The sequence below is a fragment of the Lepisma saccharinum genome, chromosome 11, assembly GCF_977018435.1.
Source record: "Lepisma saccharinum chromosome 11, izLepSacc3.1, whole genome shotgun sequence".
NCBI lineage: Eukaryota > Metazoa > Arthropoda > Insecta > Zygentoma > Lepismatidae > Lepisma > Lepisma saccharinum.
This window is the reverse complement of record NC_139239.1, coordinates 63620912-63633117: the sequence shown is the minus strand read 5'-3', so window position 1 is coordinate 63633117 and position 12206 is coordinate 63620912. Positions and strand designations below refer to the sequence as shown.

At 38.2% G+C, this 12206-nt stretch overlaps 2 protein-coding genes across 3 annotated transcripts in view; both read right to left on the bottom strand.

Moving 5' to 3' along the window:
* Positions 1-2800, bottom strand: part of LOC145994859 (uncharacterized) — a 77842-nt gene extending 75042 nt beyond the window's left edge. For both annotated transcript variants that reach the window (XM_083131257.1, XM_083131259.1), the window contains exon 1: positions 2703-2800. The gene's annotated coding sequence lies outside the window, so the exon portion shown is untranslated. The remainder of the gene's footprint in view (positions 1-2702) is intronic.
* Positions 2801-8678: 5878 nt separating this feature from the next.
* Positions 8679-12206, bottom strand: part of LOC145994858 (uncharacterized) — a 66598-nt gene continuing 63070 nt past the window's right edge. Inside the window, exon 13 of the mRNA XM_083131256.1 lies at positions 8679-9007. Coding sequence (XP_082987382.1) covers positions 9000-9007 — 8 coding nt within the window. The 3' untranslated portion in view covers positions 8679-8999. The remainder of the gene's footprint in view (positions 9008-12206) is intronic.

Below are 12206 nucleotides of genomic sequence, written 5' to 3'. Positions count from 1 at the left end.
TGTACGGGTCTGAAGTTCAAGGAATTAAATTTATTACACCCTTTGGAATGTACGCACAGCGCCAAAAGAAACAAGTATAAAGGAAACACACTGTGTAGATGAATCGCCAAATTTGTTCGTTGCTGAAGTAACGTACACGTAACGGTCGAACTTGGCACTGCATCTGTTGTTGACTTCACGGTTGTTTGTTTTCAGGAATTAAGAGAATTAGGGCCTTAACAGTCGAGGTGTCAAGTAATTTAGCAAGGATATACAATGCATGTCAAAGCATTTCCTTGATTCGTGCACACTGCTTTTTCGAACAGAATTTTTTAGGTCTAAGGGAGGGGAGGGGGTGCCATGGATTACCCCCACCCTTAGTAATAAAAATAAATTTTCATAATCGCATTTGTAATGCAATTTCCATTAAATCTTCAAATATAAACTTGCTCAAAAAGGTAGTATTGTTTCGTACTTTCAAACGTCATCCTGACAGCATGTGCCTAGATTATTATCGAGCAACACTCAACAGCTGCTTACATATTTTAGTTGGCTAAAAAAGAGTATTAAGAAAAGATAATGGGGAATATACGGCGTTGCAAAGATTTACATTTCTATATTCTCACATTAAATTCCTGCACAGCAAGATAGAGTTCTCAGTAATCCATTTAAGCAAAGGTCCAACAATTGTTGATTTACTATACTACACCTACACGTATATTATATATTAGAAGAGCTGTTGAACACGTGTTGAAATGCAGTAACAATTAGTAGAGCTGCCTTTTATCCATGCTTTATTTTATTAAAAAGCTGCCTTTTATCCATGTTTGTTCTTACTTCGTACAAAAACGTTTTTGCACCTTAGTAACTTTTTCCGCATACTGAACGTTCATATAGAGTGCGGGTTTTCCTGTTTAATGTTTCAAAAATATCCACATAGGGAATGTTAATGCCAGCGTAAGTTTCATGTCTCTATCGCTTATTGTACAAAAGTTACGTATGTTCAAAATCTCGGTTCCGTGACTTTTCGGACATTCTGTAGCTATTTCCCACTTTTATGTAACTTGCAAGTACTAATGTAAAATAAATGTATCAATGTTAAATTCTTGGCAATATAAATGGTGTTCTGTTCTGTGCCTGGAACGCTCTTGTTAAACAAGTGACCTTGAAAGTAATGCGAAGTAAAGCCAGTAATCTTAAAAGTATTTAATTACTTTGCGTTATTATATTAGTCCTCAACATTATGTAAAGACACTATTTGATCTGATGATTGAATATACAGCAAACTAAATCGGTGAGAATTAGTGCCACAATTTCTTATTCTACTTCTTTGCAACATATGAGTTGACGTGATGAGATAAGGGCATAGATTTATATTTATTTCTTGAAGGTAGAGACTGATTCTTCCTGCCTAACTTGACCGTGGTTGCACTTTGTGCAAAGATGTTAAGGAAATGGCTTATACGTTGCGAACTAGTGAATAGTCACCCATTCATGATGTCACAGAAGTGTTATGACGGTAATTGCAACAAAATAATTCTGTTTCTTCTTTATTATCGGTCACAGTCTCGTGAATGGAGTAAAAGCAGTACGTTTGCAATATTCGGCACAGAGGTTTCTTAAAGTTACAAGACAACGCATTTGTGTAGAACTAGGCAAATGTTGGTATGCGATTCCTAGGCTCTGAAAACAAACACAGGGCTAAATACATTGAAAAGAATTGGAACAGTTTCCAAATGGTCCCGAATGGACAGGATTGACGAAAACCAAGCAAAACTTAGCAAACTAGTTACGCTTATACTCAGTCCTGGTTTCCTCTTGGCCCCATATACTGAATGTTCAGTGAAATGTACAGAAATTTGGTAGAGTGAAGTTTTTAGTAGATGCATTCGTGATTTGTTCCTTTTTTCCCTTTTCAGCCAAACTCTACGTCTCTTCTCTCGGCACGTCAATGTAGATGCTTAATTACACTGCAGCCTCACATTTAAATGTTTTTGTCACAATATTAATAGAGTCCACATCATGTAAAAAAAATTAGCGTTAATGTATCTACATGTAACACCAAGTCTGGCGAATAGGGTGGTTATAAGAGCCTGCAAGAGTGAAGTGATGCTGTGTTGGAGAGAAGCAACTGACCATACGTATTTTTCAAATTTCCTATTTACTAAGTGTAATCTTACTGGGATTTCAATAGGCTACTTCCAGAAATCTCTATTGGTAAACGTGCAATGCCACGAGAGACGGATTTAGCCATTATCCAAATATCATGGCTTCGATTTCCAATAGAGCTACACATTTTTATGGTCCCGTTTCATCGTAAAATTGTAGGCCAAATTGTGAGTAGCTTCTGTAAATGGAGTGGGTGTAATAAAACGATGCGAGTAGTTATCGTTACAGGTTATATCGGTATAAAGCTAACTTTATGCATGGTGTTAATCGGAACTGTATTTACATTATACGATACGAACCATGGACGCACGCCCTTTCAAGAGAACCCTAACCGGGATTCGATCGCCTGCATGTGAAGATCTATCGCTATTTGCATGTCCCATGTTTGAGGTGTCATCCAGGATTTTCATCTCTCACTGTCACGCTAAGCATTCATAAAACCAAACAGAACCGCATGTAATACCGAAGTTCAGAGCCGAGCCAGTACTAATAAAATGAGTACATTGAGAAATCTACAACAATGCGTGTTGAAATAAGCAAATAAAATTTCTTACCTGATAAAATGCAGCTTCTCTTTTCTTAGTGCTAGTTCTTGCAGATACTGTCGTTAATTTCACGCGGGAAGGAGGTGGGTGGGTGGGTGGCGGCTGGAAAAGGGGTTTGAGGAAAGCGAAGTCGAAGTTATTTTTAGTAAGAGCCGTTGGAAAGTGTTAGATTTCGTAACACCCGTCGTAACTGGCTTATAGCTGCCACGTGACGCCGAAGTAGGACCTTGATTGGTCGGAAGGAGCCTGTGTGATAATAAACGGAAAGGTATTAAATTAATTTACCACGCTACCGGGCTGGATTTTTCCGTGGCGAATGAAAAAAGCTTTGGTTGGTATGCATTTCGTTCAGGAATACTTACGCTTGATTGGACGAGATGTTTTTGCAGCTTGTTGCAGTGGACATTTTATGGCAAGAGATTTTGTTTTCATAAGTAAGGTCGAATATTCCTGCAGTATCCATGAAGAACTGTGAGCACTTTTCATCTTCTTGGAAAGGTCAGGATTTCGTTTCTCGGTGAGGTGATGGCATTTCAATCTTTGTTTGTTGCTTTAGAGTGTGTTTATTTTCGGCCATCGGGCCTCGAAATGTCAAGAGAAGATGACGTTCTCTCTGCTTACGCATCGTACTGCAATTGCGAAAATGTTTACTTAACTGCAGTTCAGAGTTAACCAATGAGAAGGAACCTTCTGTTCAGTGACGACGTCCCAGAGGGGCAAGGGGAGAGTGAACTTTTCCCGTCAGTCGTTCCGTCCACCCCGTAAACATTGTCGCCTTGTAATCCAAGAGGTCCCGCGTTCGATCCCCGCTGGAGGCACGTGGCACAGTGACTTGGAACCCATATTAGACTGTAGGTTCGATCCCGATTAGCCTATTTGAGGATACGGTTGACTTAAAACAAACTTTTGACTTCAAACGAACTTTTACCCTCTCCCCCAAGTCCCAACATACATAATATGCATTTTCATGTGAACCACGCCTGCCTGGTCGAACCCCCCTCCCTCCCTGCAAACAACGAAAACTATAAATAAATACTCTTTTTGTTCAAATGTGTAAATTTTTACGGTATTTAGGGGTATATTAAAGGTTACTGCCCTCGAAAATTTCCGATCCTTTTTATCTTTTTAGGCGTTCCGATTCTTCTAAAGAATGAGCTAACGTGAAGGCAATATTCCACAAAACAAGACGGAGAAAACAATTAACTAGAACTGTTTCCTCTTGACAGAAAGAACAAAAATGGCCATGCCTGAGAAAAAGAAACACGTTATTGATTTGGTTAATTTAATGTTTTAAGTCCACTTTATGCACAGTAAGGCTAATCGGGACTGGACCTACAGCTTAAAGTGGGATCCGAACCACTATGTGCCTCCACCGGGTAAAAAAAAACAAAAACATTATTAACAGGTGAAAGAATCTGATTTTGATTAAATTCAAAGACTGGTATCATATATATTTACGAATTTATGTGTGTGTGTGAGCGGAGGCATTAAAAACAAATAACTCTTATCTCAGAATCTCGCACTTCGTCCCAGTAACCAATTTCCAGAACAATCTCGGTTCTGCCCATGGCTTTGCTGATTGTGAGATTTATACGAAGCGGGGCAACATACGGTGAAGACAACCACGTAGGTAATATACCCTGCAATGCATTTTGCAGAATAACGAAGCCCCAGCCATAGGCGTGCGCAAACCCTCTGATTAAGGGGGCAAGAGCATTGATGAAAGTTCAGTCGGAGAAAGAATAATCTTCGTTCTCTGTCGTTCAGACTAATTTCATATAAACATGATTTCGGACAGGAGATTCAAAACAACTGCACATAATTTATTCATTTCCAATGTGCCACCAATTTATTCTGCGACCAAATAAGTGTATCACAACTAGGCTAACGAATGAAATGTGCGAGTCTTAATAACAAGTAATTCGATGGAGAACAAAGTGAGTTAGTCCAATTACATAGGAAATAAACCCGCCGTAGTTGCATGGAACTTTCGTCGGCTTGAAAATACTTTATTTTTTAAAGAGAATAAAATTGTTTAATAACAGTAATAAGATTTCTCTACACAAAATTTCAAAGTGAGAGAGAGTATTAGGAGGGACAACTGCCCCCTCTTGCTCCCCCATACGTGCGCACTCCTATACCCCTAGCCAGTATAATCCCATGAGGCGCTCGTGTCATGATTGTCCTTTCACCAATTTCATCGTATCATCTTTAATCCCCGTCTTCCGTGATTAGCCAAAAGCGGTAAAAAGTGAAGGAAAAATGAATTAAATCAAAGCAATTAAATCTACTACTAGGTTACTCTCGAAAAGAACACAGAAATCCGTTAATACATATATTATAATTTGAATAATTACGGGGAAAATGCATTTTCGACCAGTAACATCCAGCTTAAGTTTACCCTCGAAAGCGCTTTGCTAAGCTCGGAATCGTTTGGAGGTTTCGAATGTGCAACATTGTATCAAGATTATGTTGCAGACTAAACCGTTAAAAGTCAGTGGTTTTCGTGAGCATTGTTTGCAATCTGAAAGCTCAGAGCTTGAGTTGTTCTTTCCTTCGCGACTAAAGGTGCCCTGGACAGAGCTGCGAATGGAGTGAGGAACAGACCTTGAACCAAGAGCGTGTTAATTTCGTACTGTGTGAAAGAGTGTGGTTTTTTGTTACTTGCCGTGCTACTTCTTTGTGTGTGTGTTGTGTGTAAGTGAGGCGATTGAAATGTCAGCCACAAAGTTCACGTTAAAACAAAGATTTTTTTTATGTATGACACTTACGTGAAAACAGACCCGTGTCGAGACGTGTGTAGGCAATTTGCACAGAAATTCCTTGACATTTCACCTCCAGGTAGAGAGACGGTTAGACGTCTTGTCCTTACATTACGAGAAACTGGATCGTTAAATTTTAGAATCCCTAAGCAAAAACGACGGCTTCTAACCGAAGAAAAACTCTACGAAATTGGGGCAGCGTTAGAACGCTCTCCAAACAAACCTCTACGCCGTGTTTCACAGGAGGTGGGTGTGTCAAAGTAGAGTCTACCGAAATGACCCTCATAGTATCTACGAACCAAAAGACAATATAAGGGCAGAACTTGGAAGAATTGCGGAAGAAGAAAGTTTGCGTGTGAATCAAAATTTCATCAAACGATGCCAGGATTGTGTGAATGTAGGTGGACATCACTCTGAACAACTCTTATAACACAGGTTAGTGCTTGTCTTGCAATAATAATATAAATATCTGCATGCTAAAGATATGTCCATAAAAATAAGCGGAACGTTATTATCGAAAATGTCGGCATCTTCGCTAGCGCCGCCCGCCACACTTCTCCCGATCTCTCGGCCTCGCAAGGAATTGGACGCATGGTATTTAGACACTACTTTCTTGAGCGCATGAAATGTATAATGTAGTCAAAATCATTTTGAATGGTGGAAAAGGCTCCACAGATATAACTTCGCCATGGAAAATAAGAAGTTCATGTAATCAAATAGCCTACACGTAGCTTCATAGAAATACTATTGCTTGATCGAATGACAGGTGTTCTGGAATATTGCTCGTAAGAATTTAGCGCATGTGATGAAGTTATATCACTCAACGTAGCTGCTCTTATACATGAGCTGTACAGATACGACCCAACGTATTCATGGGAGCAATAACACCAGAACTAACACATAGGAAAGGAACTACTTCTCAGAAGTCACATGCTTTTGTTTATATTAACTTCGTTTTATGCAGTGGATGAAGAATAGGGCAAATATTATTTTGTGCTTTTTTAAAGACTAAAGCACGAGTTTCAAAAAGTATGGTTTAAGCACGATGTTTCAAGTGATTATGCCATTTTGCCACTTAAGTACGGCTCATTCAAACTATTTCGAGTTGAATCAGTACGTATTGGAGAACTTGACTCAACATACTGATGTTCTTATCGAGTGGTCAACGTAGCAACTTCCTATTTTTACGAAAATTCTTTTGCTATTCCTTCAGATTTGAACGTTTTCCCGTTGATTATGCTTCCCTGATTAATGAAACGACAACGTTTGTGAAAGAATTATGTGCGTTTTGGCCTCCTTTGCTGCTAGAGCATGATGTAACATTCCTTGTTGGACCAACTTCAAAATCCAGAGAAAAAATTTTAATCCTTATGAATTAGTTTGCCAAGAAGCAAGATATGTAGTTCCTGCATAAAACATGCCAGAAAGCATTGGTTCTAAAAAAATCAAATTCGCCATTTTTTTTTTTTTGTAAAAAGTGTTGTTCAAGTCATATCCTCTTCCAAGATCGTTCACTGCTTCCTTATTTGCTCCAGATCTTTACTACCAGATAAAGTGGTACATCTAACAGGCTCAGATCTTACCTGAAATGAACAGCCAGTCTCGATTATCCTTTGTGCAAAAACAGTATCTTCAAACAAGCCTTTGCTTTATGCCCAGTTTACAAATTTGCATCTAAGAACCCCATCTGCAAATGAGAGACAGAATAGGGGGTTGGTGAACCTTTCTAAGAATAGGTTTAAATAGGTCAGAAAGAGTTGTGTGCTTTGTATCAAGAGACAAGAAAAAAAGAATGAATGTGAAAGTTATTATATATATTATAAATCTAATTCGTTGAAGGCGGTGTTTGGGATGAGAAGACAGGTGAGTGGAGAAGGTTCCATAATTCATCTCCAGTCCATTTTTCAAAAGTTTAACAGTATTAAATGAAGGTAATTTATGTGTGTCAAGGGTTAATAATTAATGTAAAATATAAAATTTAGAAATATCATACAAATACTATAGTTTCTTTTCTATATCTTCTAAAACATCTCTTGAAGTGCTAATGACTTCTACTGACACCTTCCCTTAATACACACTCAATGCTAGTTTTGATGATCCAGATATTTATATCAAACATGTTAAAATGTACAATATTCACTTCAATCATAGTGCCTTCCGTACATTACATCCCCGGCCGAAGCAATAAAACTCTCCCTTTGTTCCCGAAGCTTGGGATCTGTTGACATTTGACACAGATGTGGAAGGAATGTGGATGATGACATCAAAGTCACAGATTTCTGTCAAACGAGATGCTGCAATAGGGGCAGGAAAGGTACAGATAAAGAAGGCTCCCCATGAAGAACTTTCTAAAGTCTAGAGAATTTTCTAAACACTTGCCGCTGCTTAGATGTCAGTTCATAAACAAGATGAACGCGAACGAAGTTGTGAACAAAATAATATATTCTGTCTACATTTTCACTCTTCACCATAAACAAATTACAATACAAAATAGTTTTACCTAATGTCAAGGGGGGGGGAGCTGAGCCCCCCTGGCCCCTGCCTGATGCCATGTGGCACGAATGGAAGAGGAAAGAAGAGTTTACAGGATTCTTGTTGGGAAACTTGATGGTAAAGGACCAGTAGTAAGGTCAAGACGAACATGGAGGAATAACGTTGAGATGGGCCTCAAGGAAATCGGTAAGGATGGAAAAGATTGGATTGATCTTACTCAGGACAGGGACAGATGGAAGACTTGTGTTGCTGCAGCCATAAACCTTCGGGTTTAAGAAGGCTAGAGAGTTAGTTAGTTGAGGGTGGTGTTTTCTGTGGGAAGGAAATTTTTTATCACAGAAGGAAGTTATATTTCTTGAAGATAAAAAAGGTCTGAATGTGTCTTCTCATTAGAAACAACTTGACGATTTTATCCCACATGTCCGCTTACCTGTACCCATAACCGTAGCTCCAACTTATTTTATGAGATCTTTGTGTTGTATTTCCTTGAGGGCGGCCTACCCGAAGGTGTATGGGTTCGGATCCCACCTTAATCTGTACGACCAGTTCCAATTATCCTATCTGTGCATAAAGCAGACTTAAAAACAAACTCAACAACAACAACCTTTCCTTGAGGGTATGGTTTATATACACAAAAAAAACAAATAATAACAACAATAATAATGTATTTACTATAGAACTTAAATAGTTATCAAGTCAAAATAGTACGACATAACTCTGAAATTAAAGGAAATTTACACCAAAACGTGAAAAAAACAATAAATATTTACTTCAATGAAACAATAAAATCCAAAACAAAAAAGAGAGAATCTTACAATAATAATATGTTACAACATTACATTTCCTTCTGTAATGGTTTGCCATAAACAAAAAAATAATGTATTTCTTCTCAAAAATCTTAACATAAGCGTTTGTGAACTATATAGTTGATAATGAAAATAATACTATTTTTGTATTAAGCAGTAATTCGCTATTCCGAAATACGGAACCAAGGACTTGACAGTCTCTAATTGGAACATAATTTCTCAGGCCGTCGTCATTCTTCCCGGTCTCATTTCCCTGAAATTAAAAAAGTCGTAATTCAGTATTGTATTAATTTAAACGAGTTATTTTATAATTATTACTTAATATGACTTTGATACGTCCTTGCACAGGCCGTTTATATATGGGAAGGTAAAGTCGGGATAGTTAGCACACACAGTTCCAAAGAAAACTTCCTAAAATGTGTGTTTTCTCTGTAAATAACTTTTCGAACGCGTTCATTGGTGCGTTAGGCATATTTAGTGAACGATAAATATGTTTGGTTGAGATAATGCATTTTTTTGTAAGATAATGATTGATTATTTCTCCTGAAAGGGAAGGAGAGATTGCGAGTCTGCAGCTTAATACAGAGATTTCAACTGAATCAAATCAGAAATAAACACACATTCACGGTAACCTAAACGCTAGTCTAAAGAAAAAAGAAATGACTAGGGTTAGAAGCTAGATCACAGTTTATAAAATGAGATGAGAACGAGACAAATGTCTGTCAAATCAAGACAAGGTCGAGACCTAATGCGGGAGTAATTTCTCGTTCGAGACTTTAGCAAACTGTAGAACTAGAATTCTATAGTTACGTAGAATGTGAATGTTTCACCTAAATCAAAATTTTCTTGGTATGCGGCTTAATTAGACATATCAGGAGGAGGGGGGCTGTTTATTTTTTTTTAGATATAAGTTGTTTGATGGGCAAAAACAATTTTCGCTTTTAGTTTGCTTTTAACAAGTATCCACAGATCTAACTTCTACGCTAATTCGTTTACCGTTACCTCTGCAGGACACTGGAACAGACTGCCCCCCGAAATCCAAGCCTTCTCCTCAGTTGTAACATTCCAAAGACAATTAAAATTATACATGCTAAACAATTGGACCTAGATTAAATTCCCAGAAAGAAATACGTTATACATTTAGCCCACGAAATATGCTTTCTATGTAGGTACTTGTGTGTGAATGTGTGTTTGTGTGTGTGTGTGTGCATGTAGAAACTGTATTGCTTTTATTTTTAATTTCTTCTAAGCTACTTTTTTTCATTGTGTTAGTAAAAATAATGAGCAATGTACGTAATTAATGATTAATCCAGGGCTTGACTGCTCGTATTCAAACTGTATTGCTTTCATTTTTAGTTTCATTTTACTTTCACTACTTTATTTTTCTTTTATTATTTTATTTTTCATTTTTTTTAAATTTCTTAATTGTATACAATTTACTGCAAAGAAAAAAATGATCCCTGTAATTAATGGTTAAGTGGAAGAGAAGGCATTAATGCCTTAACTTCGCCATGTAAACAAAGTCGTAAATAAATAAATAAATATACTTTTAAATCTTATGATATATCGACGAGAAACGATACAGTTAGACGTTGACGTAAAATTTACAGTATTCTACCGTTAAAATCTAACAGTCTGCCTATTAATTTACAAAAATGGGACGCGACCGTATTTTTGCGTGTGTTATTTACACAGTACTTATTTATTTAATTAGTTTCAAACAAGTATTTATGACGAACCCGTTTTTATATTAAAAGGTGTACATTTTGCCTTCACCTTTTTCCTTCAAGAAAGTATGAGAAGTGTCCCGTTTATTGTTTTTAAGTCACCTTAGTGTTACAGTTAATGGTCGCCACTCTCTTAGTAATCGCGGCGATCAGGAAGGATGGTGACTAGAAGGTGACATGGGCGTATCTAGCGAGGGGAGGGGGGACAAGTGGGGATGTGCTTCCCTAGAAAACGAGTGGTGGAAATTTTAATTCGGTTGAAAGTGATTTAAATAAATGTTATTCCCTTTTCAAATTATTCAAAATAAAGGATCAGCACAATTTTGAAGTATAGATGTGCATTGCTCTCCTGGGAAAGTTTTGCTTGCCCCCCCCCCCCTCCCTCCCGTTTTCCCGGAAATAATCTGATTAAGTCCATTACAGGCGAGTGTGTCAATGTCTTATTCGAGCTTCCAACATAGTATTTGCCGGTCAAAAAACCGTAAGTTTGTGGATTTGTATTGTAGGGTTGTAAACCGACAGAACAGCACGACCCTGTGGCCGAGTGGTTAGCACATCGCGCTGCGACGCCAAGGATCCCGGGTTCGAATCCCGGTCGGGCTTGGTTGTTTGTGAATGTCCATTCATCAATTTCATCATTTCATCACTCATCCCCATCTTCGCAAATTAGCCAAGAGGCACAAAACGCGAAGTAAAATAAACTAAATCAAATCAAATCAAAAAATAAACCGACAGAACTGGAATTTTCGAGTGCTGTCAGCATAGAATCCCTTATACAGAGTGTCCAAAAAGTCACGTATCTTAGGGAAATTACAGTATATGAACAATTTTTATTCCTAGGTGGTTTATCACGAGATCTTTGCAAGTGTATGACCATAATATTTCGCCTGAAGACGTGTCTTCAACTTGAAAGAGGTCATATCGAACAAATATTGTAATTTCCTTATGACAGTACTTTTCAGACACCCTGTGCACGTTATAAATCGTTGTTGTTGTACTGTGACAAGCTGTAGGTAAACCGCAAGAAGAACACAACGCAGAGAATGTTTCAAGCAGCTTCGGAGGTCGGAAGTAGCAAGCGAGTCGCTCGTGACTCATATCGCCGCAAAACGATACGCGCACAGTGATTCATCCGCCCGTCTGAAGGTCGGTCGCGCATACCGGAGTTCTGGGTTGTCGTCACGGAGTAGACTCAAGATAGTACACGAGTAGGCGATCACCAAGGGCAGTTCGGTTGCGATGGATATCAGCCAAAACGCCGTCGGTGCGTCGACCTATGCATCGACCCGGCCAAGGTGTGCAGGTGCGAGCCCACTTTTTTCCTCGCTTGTCTGGTCGTGGGGAAAGGACGATAAAAAGCATCATTAATTTCTGCGTCTAATGTTCAGTTTGTCATGTTTATTAGTGCGGACTAAAAGGAAGTGAAATGATGAGGAAAATGGAAAACTACTAAGAAAGGTGCCAAATGCGTTGATATCGAATAGTAGCATAGGCGTAATTTAGAGGGGGAATGGCATTCGCCCACCCAAAATGTTTATATTTATCAAAATTTACAAATGAAGGGTACTTTTGTTAACTTCCTGGACCTGAAGAGCAAAATAACATATATTAATTTTCTTGATTTTCCATATGTAAACAGTTATTTAGCAAAATAGTCCTGGATGGGATAGAAAACTTTTCGATATTCTCCCCTTCCCTTACGCCCTACAAATTACGGCTACGCTT